Here is a 13,083-nt window from a genome sequence, read left to right as displayed (position 1 = left end):
AGCGCCCTCAACAATATGTGAATTTACATGGGATCCAATGCTGCTTTTTTTTTCTTTTTGTTTATTTTTTCCTTTATTTTTGTTGGATCGACACTATCAAATTTAATTATTTTAATTTTAGTTTTTCTTTAAAGTAAATTACACCCTACCATACGAAAATAGTTAAGTTATTTTTACATCGCAGCTCACACCAAATCACGAAATTAAATGGGTCATTCAACTCTAATTTATTATAATTAAATTATTACACTTTAATTTTCGTATCAATTGAATTATTTTATAAAAAATTATTTAATTATATCTTAACTAAAAATAATTATATCATCTCTCAAAGGATATAAAATTTACGGACTCAAAAGCCGCATCGTTGCTCTGAAAAAGAGCAATGCTTAAGAGACTAAAATTATATAGCAAAATTTAATTAAAGTAATATAGAAAGTTCGAGATAGAGATTACCTCGAATTAAAAATTAATGAACTAATTGTCAGGGGACCAAAATGTAATTTTGCCCATAGATCTATGATCTATGTGACCGTTAATAGTTAGTTAACAAACCGGTCAAGTTTTAAGTCCCTCCCTCCACTTTTAACTCTCCTCCACCACCTCTACACAAAACTCCTCATCTCTCCTCCCTTCTCCTCCACCGCGCATGGCGACCGAGCTCTCCGCCGACATGCCGGAACCCTCCGCCGCCTCCGACACCTCCTCCTCCCAATGCACCCAAGCGGCCGTCAACTCCCTCTCCGCCGTCCTCGGCCCCCTCCCCGACCCCCACCTCCCGTTCTCCAACGACCCCGCCTCCGCCCTCCTCCGCGACCCCGTCGTATCTGCAGCCGTCTCCCGCCGCCTCCGCCTCCCCTCGTCAGGCGCCGGTGACGACCACCTCTGCCGCTGGCTCTACGACACCTTCCACTCCGCCGTCCCGGCCCTCCGCCTCGCCGTCCTCAGCTTCCTCCCCACCCTCGCCGGCGCCTACCTCTCCCGCTCCTCCTCCTCCTCCTCCTCCTCCTCCTCCCACTCCCCCTCTGGACCTCGCCACCCCCTCGCAGGCTTCGAGGCCGTCCTCCTCGCCCTCTACGCCCACGAGACTGTCCGCCGCGGCGGCGAGCCCGAGACCGTGACCCTCCCCTCCCTCGCCGCCCCTAGCGTCTACCACGAGGTGAAGCCGCCGTCCAAGAAGGCTGCAGCTGAAGCCGGCGAGCTCAGTTCCTCCTCATCCGCCACCTGCCCCGCTGTCGTCTCCCCTGCTCTGGAGCCCCACGGCACCGTCCGATCCACGAGGCGAGCCCGCATAGTCGGGGTCACGCTGGAGCTCTACTACAGCAACATCTCCCAAATGCCCAACTTCTCCAAGCTCGAATTTTGCGAGTTTTGCATTGCGTGGAGTGGCCAAGGTGCGATTTTTAAGGCCCAGAAACAGGGGAGCTCCCCCTCTGCTTCTGCTTCTCAAAAAAGCGATTTTGAAGGAGAGGTGGAGGGGAAGAGGATTCCGTTGCCGTGGGAGCTGTTCCAGCCGATGCTGAGGATCGTGGGGCATTGCCTTTTGGGCCCCGGAGATTCGACGGAGCTGAGGACCGCGGCGTACAAGGCGGCGCAATGCCTCCACGCGAGGGCGGCGCAGGAGATTGACTCCCCGGCAGCGGTCTTGGCGAGTAGGAGCCTCATCAGGTTGGGGAAGATCGCGGCGGCGGAGACGGAGGCGGCTGCAGAGGAGGCCACGACAGAGGTGAAGACAGCCGCGCCGGAGGCGAAGGAGCCGGCAACGGAGGCCGCAACAGAGACGAAGACAGCCGCGCCGGAGGCGAAGGAGCCGGCAACGGAGGCCGCAACAGAGACGAAGACAGCCGCGCCGGAGGCGAAAGAACCGGCAACGGAGGCCGCAACAGAGGCGAAGACAGCCGCGCTGGAGGCGGAGGAGCCGGCAACAGAGGCGAAGTCAGCCGCGCCAGAGGCAAAGGAGCCGGCAATGGAGGCCGCAACAGAGGCGAAGACAACCGTGCCGGAGGCGAAGGATCCGGCAATAGAGGCGAAGACAGCCGCACCGGAGGCGAAGGAGCCGGCAACAGAGGCCGCAACAGAGGCGAAGACAATCGTGCCGGAGGCGAAGGATCCGGCAATAGAGGCGAAGACAGCCGCACCGGAGGCGAAGGAGGCGGCAACGGAGGAGGCAACGGAGGCGGCAACAGAGGTGAAGACAACGGCGCCGGAGGCGAAGGATCCAGCAACAGAGGCAAAGACAGCCGTGCCGGAGGCGAATGAGCTGGCAACGGAGGCAAAGGAGTCAGCCGTGGAGGCAAAGGATTCTGCGGCGGCAGAGGCAAAGGGGTCTGATGTGGCGGAGGCGAAGGAGTCTGATGCGGCGGAGGCGAACCGCAGGGAATGCTCTGAATTGGAGAGTACGGAGGCAGATACTCAATCTCCTTAATCTTTTTTTTTTCTTCTCTCTTGGTAATTATTATATTTAAGGATCAGGAGTAAATAATGCAGAGTGAGTGAAAATAATGCAATTGTTGTCATCTTAATTGGAACTACTATTTAACTTGTTAGATATGACAAAGCTCAAAAAAAAAAAAACATTATAATACCACATAATTTAGGTCCCAAAACGACCATCTACAAATTCTTATTGAAAGCGCAATTTACAGTTATTTTTTAAAAAAAGAGTATCCTCGTCATATGAAAGCATATATAACCTAACAAAAAAACAAAAAAAGAAAGGATGTAGTGTGAACCATGTACTTGGCTAAAAATAAGAGATGCGTTTTCAACAGCATCCAATTTTATATCTTAGTAGCTACATGCTTCTGTGACTATGATCACCACCGTAATTTTATAGCATAAACAAAGAGAAAATTTTCGCTTTTCACTCCACTTTTTTCATCTGGGACCAAAAGTTCCTTCCTCACCATGAAAACAGTTTCCTGTCCTGCAAAAAAAAGGAAAAAAAAAAAATTTAAGCTAAGGTAGTTGAGCCATAATTCTTTCTGCAAGCTACAAATTCATGTGCTTCCGCTATTTCTCACGTCACCGTCGTGCCCGCACGTTTCAAAATGTCCAACGGCTCGATGCCCATCGGGCTGCAGGCGCAAACAATGCACGCGCACAAATCTGAAGAGCAACTGAACGCGCAGAAAAGCAGCGCAGCAACCGACCCAATGCGTTTGCTTCTTTAGAAAGCTTCAAGATCCTCGGCTTCATAATGCATCTGAGATTCTCGCCCTCTCAGTCGCACGCACGAGTCGTGGGCAATTGACGAGCGAAGAAGTGAAAGCACTAGTCCTCTAATACTTGCGAAAGCATTCTAACTCAACAGTGTACATGAACACAATTTTCTTATCCACAAATTCTTACTGGAACAATACTGACAGCTACCTCATATGCTGGTACAAGATTTTCTAAAAACACGAAAATCAGCCTACAAGTGATCATCCTGCCACCCCAAAAAGTGCAATTGAAATAGAATGCTTTCTGAAGCATTGGAGGGCCGATACTTCCACTATTTCGCACGTCATATGCACAAATCACAAGGGCAATTCGATTGGCAAAAAAGCGGGCCTTACACTGACGATGCCACTTTTTTTGGTCAATCGAATATACATCGAGATCGTTGCCCGCTTTAGGATTCGAGCTTGTTTGATGTACGTCAAGATTCACATTCATTGTTCAACACATGAATTGCTATGTATCTGACGCGTGAAAAAGTTGACGCACTGGTCCTCTAATGCTTCCGAAAGCATTCTAGCTCATCATTACATACTTGAGCACAAATTTACGAGTCCCACCATGCATGTGCAAGTTTTTCGATGATTGGTCCAAAGGTTTTTATCTGAATTTATTTAATCAATTGTATTGGCTGGAGTTATTTTACAGCATTTATCTTGTGTACCAACTATCAACTTGAACTTGGGCTTGAACTCTCATCAACTAATTTTACTATTCAAAATATCATGTAAAAAGCCATTTCAAATTACATCGAAGTAGGGTAAAGCTGAAAAATTGTTCCGACAGCAAGTAAACCAAATAAGATTCAATCCTATTGAAACTAAACTGACTCAATCCTATTCAAACTAAACTGAAATTCAATTCCTCCTGAGAAATCTGATGTATCACTTCAGAAATCATGTCCAACACTGTGCTACTGTTCATTTCTTTATGGTTTGATGCAGCTTCTAACATATGTTGTTTAGCACAGTTGTGTGAGGAAGGCTAAATTGATTTTCTTCTCAAGTTGACCCGACAACTCCCCGTTAGCTAAAAGCATAAGCTCTATATTGGAGCTTTTGCCTAGAAACTCATATCGGCATCTCACAACAACACGAAACTGTAGCATTTTGGTTAGCTAAGCACCTAGAAGCTATAGCAGAAGCCAAGCCAAGATGCAAGAAGCATCCTCATTCAGTGGTTGCTGGATATGCTTAATGAGAACAATGAACAATGAAAAAGTCGATAAATCGCGGAACTGAAGTTTTGCTATTGATACCTCAAAAGGCACCTCAAAATATTGTTGAGGAGTCAACTTTCAAACATGACATTTAAACTGGATCTCAAATATGAAAAATTAAATAAGTAGGTTGCCGCGAGACAAAGCCGACATCAAGCTGCCACGAGACAAAGCCGACTCATCAACAACATTTTGCAATAACTTTGAGGTCTCCATAACATTACTTATTAAGCTAGAAGTAGCACCGATTAGACCAATATTCTAGCAAAATAGAAAAATAAACATCATAGGGAGCCAAACCAACATTGTAAAGATTTGTAATGCCTAGTGAAATGCAAAACGATGAAATTGTGAAAGAGGATGCAGTTAGATAACAGTCAATCCTACCTGCACTAATACTTTAAGAACATAGAAACAACGTGGCAACTCAAATTACCATGTACAGGCCTGTTAGGGTCAACCAGAGCTTCTGAAAAGAGTTGTTCAAGTAGAAATACGGAATAAGCCTTGCATCATTTTCCTTAAAATTGCCTCAATGGCTCTTTAAGAGCTAAAATTAGCTTACTGGAACTTTCGCCTTTGGGAGCTAGAAGATCATTTCAGCTTTCCACTCCAAAAGGAAGCTCTAGCCTCTTAGTTGGCTACACCTAGCTTCTGTTTCTTCAATAAAGAAAATGTTCCAAAAACAAGTCTAAAACACATGCACTATCCTCATTTGGTGGTGTCAAGGCATCGATGAAGCAAAAATCCAAGTGGAGATAGAGTGATGCGATAGTTATCTCAAAAGAAACTCCAAAGTATTGCTGATGAGTCAACTTTCAAACGTGGCATCTAATTTAAACATCAGGTCTAAAGAGTTAAAACCACTACCGAGTTGCCACATTGCAGAGCTGACTTATCAACGATATTTTAGAGTTTCATGAGGTACCCATAACACTACTCATAGTACAATACAATAATATATTTGAGATCCAACAACCCTTCTAAATTGCATTCTATCCATCAAGCAATTCACACTAAGGACATAGCTCTTATGCTTAAATAGCATTTCCTAAAGGCTTACCTATTAAAAGATTACGTGCATCATATATTATCAGAGCAAGAGATCTCGAATTTGAGTCCCATCATGTCGGTCAAGCTTTTAACCAAAAACCCCTCCATTTCTTTGATTCAAAGTCCACAGATCATGCCTATTAAAAATCTCGAGCTTATACATGTGGCAAAGTGTTGAATACCATATACGAAGATACTATTAATTATTTACCATCTTATGATGCTCCAAAAATTATGGTTTATTAGGACAGCACCCACGTAGGGGACCTGAGTTTAAATACTACCAAATCCATCCACCATTCAATTGGGGAAAACAGAGTCCACCTGTTTAATTCAATGTGCATGTCTTAGGCCTATTTAAATTCTAAAGGACAATAATTTGCCATTAGATCCAAAACTGATGACTTAAGCTTTTGTGTTAAATTGCAATTCATTTTATGTGTTTGTTCTTGATTTGTCTCAGCAAAGCTAATCTCATTACAGGTTTCTTGCTCTTTAAAAAAAAAAAAAAAAACCTATTCTACGTTCTTTCTTTTACCCTTGTATCCAGTCTAGAAACTTCTATTAGACCCAACAAGTTGAATAAATCAAACATATCGAGGATTTTTAATTAAATGGGATAAATCTGATCGGATTCAAACTGAGAAACTACTGCTCTAAATTCTAATACTACGAGACAATCTATTTCATAGAAAGCACCGGTTTAAGGTTTTGCATTCAATGCTCCCCTTAGCAATGTTCAAGACTTGTTGTATTAACCAAGATATGAACTTTGAATAAGATCAAGGGGATGAAAAATAATGACCTCTTCATCCAGTAACAATTACTCCAAGTCCAAGGGGTGTTTGGTTGGAGATAAATAACAGACAGGAAGTATAGTCCCAAAATGAAATTACACTTCTGCTTATACAGGTTAAGAGATATTTGGCTGGAGGTAAAGTATATAGAAATGGAAAAGTGAATTTGTGAGAACTCGACGTCCTCACAAGGAAGCCAAATCTAAAAAGTCACTAATCTTCTATTGTTTGGAACTTCACTTCATCCCTTCTAAATCAAACAAATGAAAAGTGATCACATTAATTTAGAATTATACTTCCTAACTGCTGTAACCTCTAAATAAACACTTCATTAAGTTGGTTTAAGGGAAAGCAATAAAATAAAGTTTGAAAACAATAAAAAGCGGCAATTTATAAGAACTTAACTTCCTCCTAGAGGAGTATGAAGTCAAATTCTCTAAACTTCACTTTCCGAATTGCATATACTTGGCTCTAGCAGCATTATAACATTTTTATTCAGCACTTTCCTTATGTCTCTTGGCACGAGACTTTTGATAGGTCCAAGATTGACTTTGTATTAGAGAATAGAAGTTTTTATTTTCCCCCTTAATGCTTTAAGGAATTAATGATACCTGAGAACAAAACTTTCTCACTTAACACTTGTTAGCTAAATTTGCCTGAGTCTTAATCCCAAACAAATCAAGAATTACCATGCAATGTGGACCCAATTCAAACAAAAACCTTCAGCTATTTGGTTCCATCCTAATGGTTTAGGTTACCCGCACAAGATCGAAAAGAAGCACATATTAACCTCCTATGTGGAGTCAAAGGTAAAACTTAGTTCAGCTACTATACTATCGATAGTACCAAGCGCTTGGTGCTATCGAGTTTTCCACCGTTAGATTTATTCCTTTGACCATTTTCATCCATTAAATCATACTATCAACTAACTACCCACTCAACTCTAGGGGACCACTATCATCCTAACCGCAAATTCCTTAATCTAAGGGCCGAAAACCTAATAGCACTAAGCGCTTTTTTTTTTTTGAGAAAAAAGTAGCATGCTACCCGCTTCATTCATTTAGGAGGTGAATTAAGCTACATGGGTGAAGCATCAAGGCTTCAAGGGAGACGGAAACAAAGAAAAAAAGAAAAGACAGATGGTGTTTACAGGTACAGTTAATTCCGCTATACTGTCAACAAGGCCTATCTACCTACTGATCAGAATTGCCCTAATAGCACTAAGCGCTTGGTACTATTAATAGTACAGTAGCCTAATTCATTATATATATAATATTAATTTTGCTAAAATATTATTATACTTCTCATATGAATGAAAGTTAATAAAATTCTTATTGATAGTTCATATATTTTAAAGTAAAAAATTTTTCACCATACATAATTTATTTATATCATTTAAAAAGAGTTTGTATGCATTCATCAAAAAGTCAAAATATTCATCATGTTAATACACGCATAGAAAAAAGTAAAATAAAAAATATAATATTTTTTAGTGGGATGCGCCATGTACTTGCGACACACAGAGTCCGACACTAATCCAAAATTCTTAAGTCATGCATAAGCGCAAGTTATTAATATTAGAGTCATGATTCTTATGTACCCATAAAGGGTCTTGTACCCATCCAATATGGGACTACTGGGGCAACACGGATAATGTAATACTAGTAACTTGCCGAGCCTGAACCACTTATCCAAAATGCTTAAGCCCGAGTTTTTTAGCAATAGAAACATTGATCCTTATATACCCCCAAACAATCTCTTTTCCATTTGCCATTTTTCATTTTCATCAAATATGGAACTACTGCAACATCACATAAATCATCCAAAAACCTTTTTTTTCTTTTTTTCTTTTTTTACTTTCCCGTGCACTACACAGAGCTATCCGATACCAAAAGAAATCTGAAAAGGAAAACATGGATCATCACCGAGCTGTTGCGATTCTCATTTGAAGACGACTTCGAGGAAGATCCACTTTCAATGCAGTTGAGAATGATTAGTTTAATTTAAAGTTACTAATTAAACACGAACTTGTAAAGTTCTAAAGCACCAAAAAAAATTACTTTTTTTCTCTTTCACGAATAAAAATAAATTAAATAATTCATTTTTAATTTTTTTTTCAAAGCATTATAATAGAAGAGATAAGTTTTAATGTGCCTATTAAATTACTTTAGAAAGTTTAGACAAGCCTATTTGCTACATTGTTTTAGGCTTCGTTTGGTTCGGAAATTAGTAAGAACTAGTTATTTCAGGAGTAGCTACAAGTATGAATTTTTGTAAGAACAAGAGTATTTTTTAATTTGGATAAAAATGTGAGTATAAGCTGGAACTAGAAAAATTGTGTTTGGATGGTTATTGGGAATAAAAGAAATAGTTGATGATTATAAATAGAAAATAATAATATTACCCCTCTCATTATATTTGAATTTAAATTTTTTTAAATTTTACTTTTTGAATTTAAATTTTAAATTTTAACTTTTAAATTAAAAATTTAAAATTTAATTTAAATATCAAATTTTAAATTTAAGACCAAATTAAATTTAAAAAATATAAAATACTCAAATTTAAAATTTAAAAATAATATCAAATTTAAAATTTAAACTTTAAAATTTATAATTATAAATTATAAATTTTAATTTTGAAATTATAAATTATAAATTTTAAAATTTAAATTTTAATTTAAAAATAAAAATCTCTCTCTCTGTCTCTAGTCTCTACGCTACGGCATGGGGCGGGCCGCGGGGGGGGGGGGGGGAGGGGGGGGCGGGCGGTGGACACCCTGGATGGGAACAAGTTGTTCCCATCCATATGGATATGGGTGGGATATGGGTGGGAACAACTTGGGTATGGGTGGGAACAACTTGTTTCCACCCAATGACTTTTTGTTTCGGTACTTATCACCTCTCTTGTATCCAATCCAAACGTCACCGAAGTTTAAAAAATATTTGTACTTTTTTCTGAAATCAAACTAGACATTACTAATGAATCGATTATTGTACCACGATTGAGGCCCCCCACGAAATTTTTGTTCTAGTAATCTGCTGTACCACATTCAATGAACGAAAAAAATATAAATAAATAAGTAAATAACTTATTGCACTTTTTTTATTTTAATACTCTATGATTTAAAATGTATCAATTTAGTACCTTGTGTTTTAAAGTGCATCAATTTAATACCCTGTGGTTTTATTTTTCTCTTTTTGTCAGCTCTTCTGTTAATATTTTGTTAAATTATATACCAAAAACTACAGATACCCTATTTAGGTTTATCGAATATTAACTTTAGTACCCTTTAGTTTTAATTTTGTCACTGTTTTTTTTTTCCTCCGTTAATATTTCATTAAATTATATACAAAAAACTTCTGGTACCCTATCTCGGTTTATCGAATATTTACTTTAGTACTCTTTAATTTTAACTTTGTCACTGATTAAACGAAAAAAATTAGTGAAATGGATAATAAAAAGAGAAAAATGAAACCACGGGATACTAACGTGATACACTTTAAACCATAGGGTACTTTAGTAAGAAAATGTGAAACCACATAGACTAATTTAATGCATTTTAAATTATAAAATACTAAAGTGAGAAAGTGTGAAACCATAGGGAGGTATTTGAAGTTTACCCATAAATAAAACAATGAATACCTGCACTCCTGGGCACCACTCGAAGTTGTATCGTATTGTATGTCGCAAGGACGAAACATTAGCGGAGACCCTATTTGAAAGCTTTCCATCTGCTGCTTAAGATTTAAAAAAAAAAAAAAAAAAAAAAAATAGTAGCAGAGCCACTAGTGGAGCTTTTTAGCAGCCTAAACCCTAATTAACAAAAGAACCTGATCGTGATCGGACTACCATGGCCGCCGCCACCGCTGCAACCATGTCCCTCTCCTCCTCCTTCTCCTCCGGCCTCCAGATCCGATCTCCAAACCCTAACCCTAACCCTAGGCGGCGGCGCGGCGGCCGCGTGATGGGCTCGGGGGCGGGGGCGGGGGCGGGGGGTGTGCGGGCGCTGCGGTGGCGGTGGTGGCGGGGGGCCGGCGGGGGCGTGCTGCGCGGAGGCGCTGGCGGCGGGCGGGGTGGAGACGTTCCTGCTGGAGCGGAGCCCAGGGGGGCGAAGCCGTGCGGCGGCGCCATCCCCCTGCCATGCTCGACGAGTTCGCCAATCCCCGCCTCCCTCGTCGACCGCCGCGTCACCCGCATGCGCCTCCTCTCCCCCTCCAACCTCGCCTCCGACTTCTCCCGCCACCTCCGCCCCGCCGCCCACATCGCCATGCTCCGCCGCGAGGTCCTCGACTCCTTCCTCCGCTCCCGCGCCCAGTCCCAAGGCGCCCACCTCCTCCCCGCCCTCCTCACCTCCCTCTCCCTCCCCTCCTCCCCGCTCCACCCCTACCTCCTCCACTACATCCCCTCCGGCGCCGGCGCCGGCGCCGGTCCGGCCACCTCCACCCTCGCCGTCGACGTCGTCGTCGGCGCCGACGGGGCCAACAGCCGCGTCGCGCGCTGCATCGGCGCGGGGGACTACTCCACCGCCATCGCCTTCCAGGAGCGCGTCCGCCTCCCCCCCGCGGGCATGGCCGCCTACGCCGACCTCGCCGAGATGTACGTCGGCGACGACGTGTCCCCGGACTTCTACGCCTGGGTCTTCCCCAAGTGCGACCACGTCGCCGTCGGCACCGGCACCGCCGCCGCCAAGCCCGCCATCCGCCGCCTCCAGGCCGCGGCCCGCGCCCGCGCCGCGCCCAAGCTGGCCGGCGGCGTCGTGGTCCGCGTCGAGGCCCACCCCATCCCCGAGCACCCGCGCCCGCGCCGCGTCGCCGGGCGCGCCGCCCTCGTGGGCGACGCGGCGGGGTACGTGGCGCGGTGCTCCGGCGAGGGCATCTACTTCGCCGCGAAGTCGGGGCGCATGTGCGGCGACGCGATCGTGAGGATCTGGAAGGAGAAGGGGAGGGTGGCGGAGGCGGACCTGAAGCGGGAGTACCTGCGCAGGTGGGACGAGGAGTTCGCGGGGACGTTCCGGTTCCTGGACGCGCTGCAGCGGGTGTTCTACGGCAGCAACGCGGCGCGGGAGGCGCTGGTGGAGCTCTGCGGCGACGAGTACGTGCAGCGGATGACCTTCGACAGCTACCTGCACAAGAAGATGGCCGCCGGACGCCCGCTCGACGACCTGGGCCTGCTGTGGAAGTCCGCCGGCAGTCTGCTCAGGGCCACCATCCTGGGCAGGGAGGTGGAGCGGCTGAGGAGTCTGTAAACTCGTAGCAAGGGAATGTCTGTGTCCTGCTGCATGTATGTGTTACCATTTTCCCAAATAATATTGCTCTTCGGGCTCAATCCGTTTGAAATTGTGTCATGGGATCAGATATTACAAAGTTAGAGCAAAAATATTTAGATATTTTTGCTCCGGAAATTTGAAAAAATATATATATCATAATTAATCCTTTTTACAAATGCAAGTAAGTTGGCATTTGTACGTTGACACTCCGAAATTTTGAATATTTATATACACACACACACACACCACACAACACACACACACTACGACACGAGGGAATTAGGCGGATACTATTAATAGTAAAACGAACTCTTGGATAAAAAATTATAGGGTTAGAATGATATTAGTCAGTTAGAGTTGAGTGATTCCCCTAAGGTTGAGTGGTCGCCACTGGGTTATAGTATTTAATCTAATGATTAGAAATGATGAAAAGAGTTGATCCAATGTCTAAAAAACTGATAGCAACAATAGAATTTTGCTACTAATAGTAGCCCAGTCCAACTCTCTCTCTCTCTCTTTCTATATATATTTATAGTAGGTCTTGTGTGCTCTCGGGAGCACGGAACCCTTCGTGCTCCTGAGCCGTTTTCGATTATGGGACTTCCGAATCGACGATCAGCTCCGCTAGACTTGATCTAGCGTATTTAAAGTTGCTAGAAAATAATTTTTGCGATTTTTCGATATCATTTACCTAGCAGTCGAAAGGATTCAAAATCAATAATTTTTAACCATGTGCCAACTCGATATTAAATTAATTTTTTGTGGGGGAGTGTCCACCCACGGTAGCTTGCTGCTGGGGTTCTGTCATGTCGCCCTTGCACTGCACTACTTCTCGAGTCTAGCGCACTNATATATACACACAAACCCAAACCAATAAAATTGCATGCTTATACTGCAAAGTATGTAATTTTAAAAATCAAATCGAATAGGTAGGTTCGACTTGTCAAACCGTGACTCAGTCGATAAAGCAGTTTGATTCAAACATTTGAATAAAATCAATCAAAAAATTATTTTCAGCGATTCAAATCAGGAGTCAACCATTAAATAGGTGAACCAATCTGATTGTAATTAAACCGGTCAGATTTTTTTTTATCACAACATATTAAGAGTCAATGGCTTAAAATCCACTTAGTTGATTTTATTTTTATTAACACAAATTAGTTTTAATAAATGTAAAAATAGAAAACTAATATTTACTTAATTTGATTGAAAAATTAGTTAAAAAATTATTTTCAGCCATTCAAATCAGGAGTCAACCATTAAATAGGTGAACCAATCCGGTTGTAATTAAACCGGGTCGGATTTTTTTTATCACATCATATTAAAAGTCAATGGCTTAAAATCCAGATTTTACTTTTATTAACACAAATTAGTTTTAATAAATGTAAAACTAGAAAACTTATATTTACTTAATTTGATTGAAAAATTAATATTTTATAATTAAGTATAATAGTAGAGTAATAATATATATATATATATATATATTGTTACTATACTATCAATAGTATCAAGTCCTTGGTACTATT

At 42.4% G+C, this 13,083-nt stretch overlaps 2 protein-coding genes across 2 annotated transcripts; both read left to right on the top strand.

Annotated features, from left to right (window-relative positions):
- LOC109719892 (neurofilament heavy polypeptide-like) lies at window positions 657–2,499 on the top strand. The gene has a single exon (XM_020246729.1). It carries the CDS (start codon window positions 674–676, stop codon window positions 2,423–2,425), a length of 1,752 nt encoding a protein of 583 aa, XP_020102318.1. The 5' UTR covers window positions 657–673; the 3' UTR covers window positions 2,426–2,499.
- LOC109719893 (geranylgeranyl diphosphate reductase, chloroplastic-like) lies at window positions 10,305–11,628 on the top strand. Its single transcript, XM_020246730.1, has one exon. The coding sequence runs from the start codon at window positions 10,487–10,489 to the stop codon at window positions 11,534–11,536; it is 1,050 nt and encodes a 349-aa protein (XP_020102319.1). The 5' UTR covers window positions 10,305–10,486; the 3' UTR covers window positions 11,537–11,628.

The sequence above is a fragment of the Ananas comosus genome, linkage group 14 (genome assembly GCF_001540865.1).
Source record: "Ananas comosus cultivar F153 linkage group 14, ASM154086v1, whole genome shotgun sequence".
In the NCBI taxonomy this organism is placed as follows: domain Eukaryota; kingdom Viridiplantae; phylum Streptophyta; class Magnoliopsida; order Poales; family Bromeliaceae; genus Ananas; species Ananas comosus.
The sequence above is the reverse complement of the archived record's forward strand: the minus strand, read 5'-3'. Positions and strand labels throughout refer to the sequence as shown.

Bases quoted from the DNA above. Each gene is read 5' to 3' on its own strand.
- LOC109719892 (XM_020246729.1), top strand. From the start codon at position 674: ATGCCGGAACCCTCCGCCGCCTCCGACACCTCCTCCTCCCAATGCACC.
- LOC109719893 (XM_020246730.1), top strand. From the start codon at position 10,487: ATGCGCCTCCTCTCCCCCTCCAACCTCGCCTCCGACTTCTCCCGCCAC.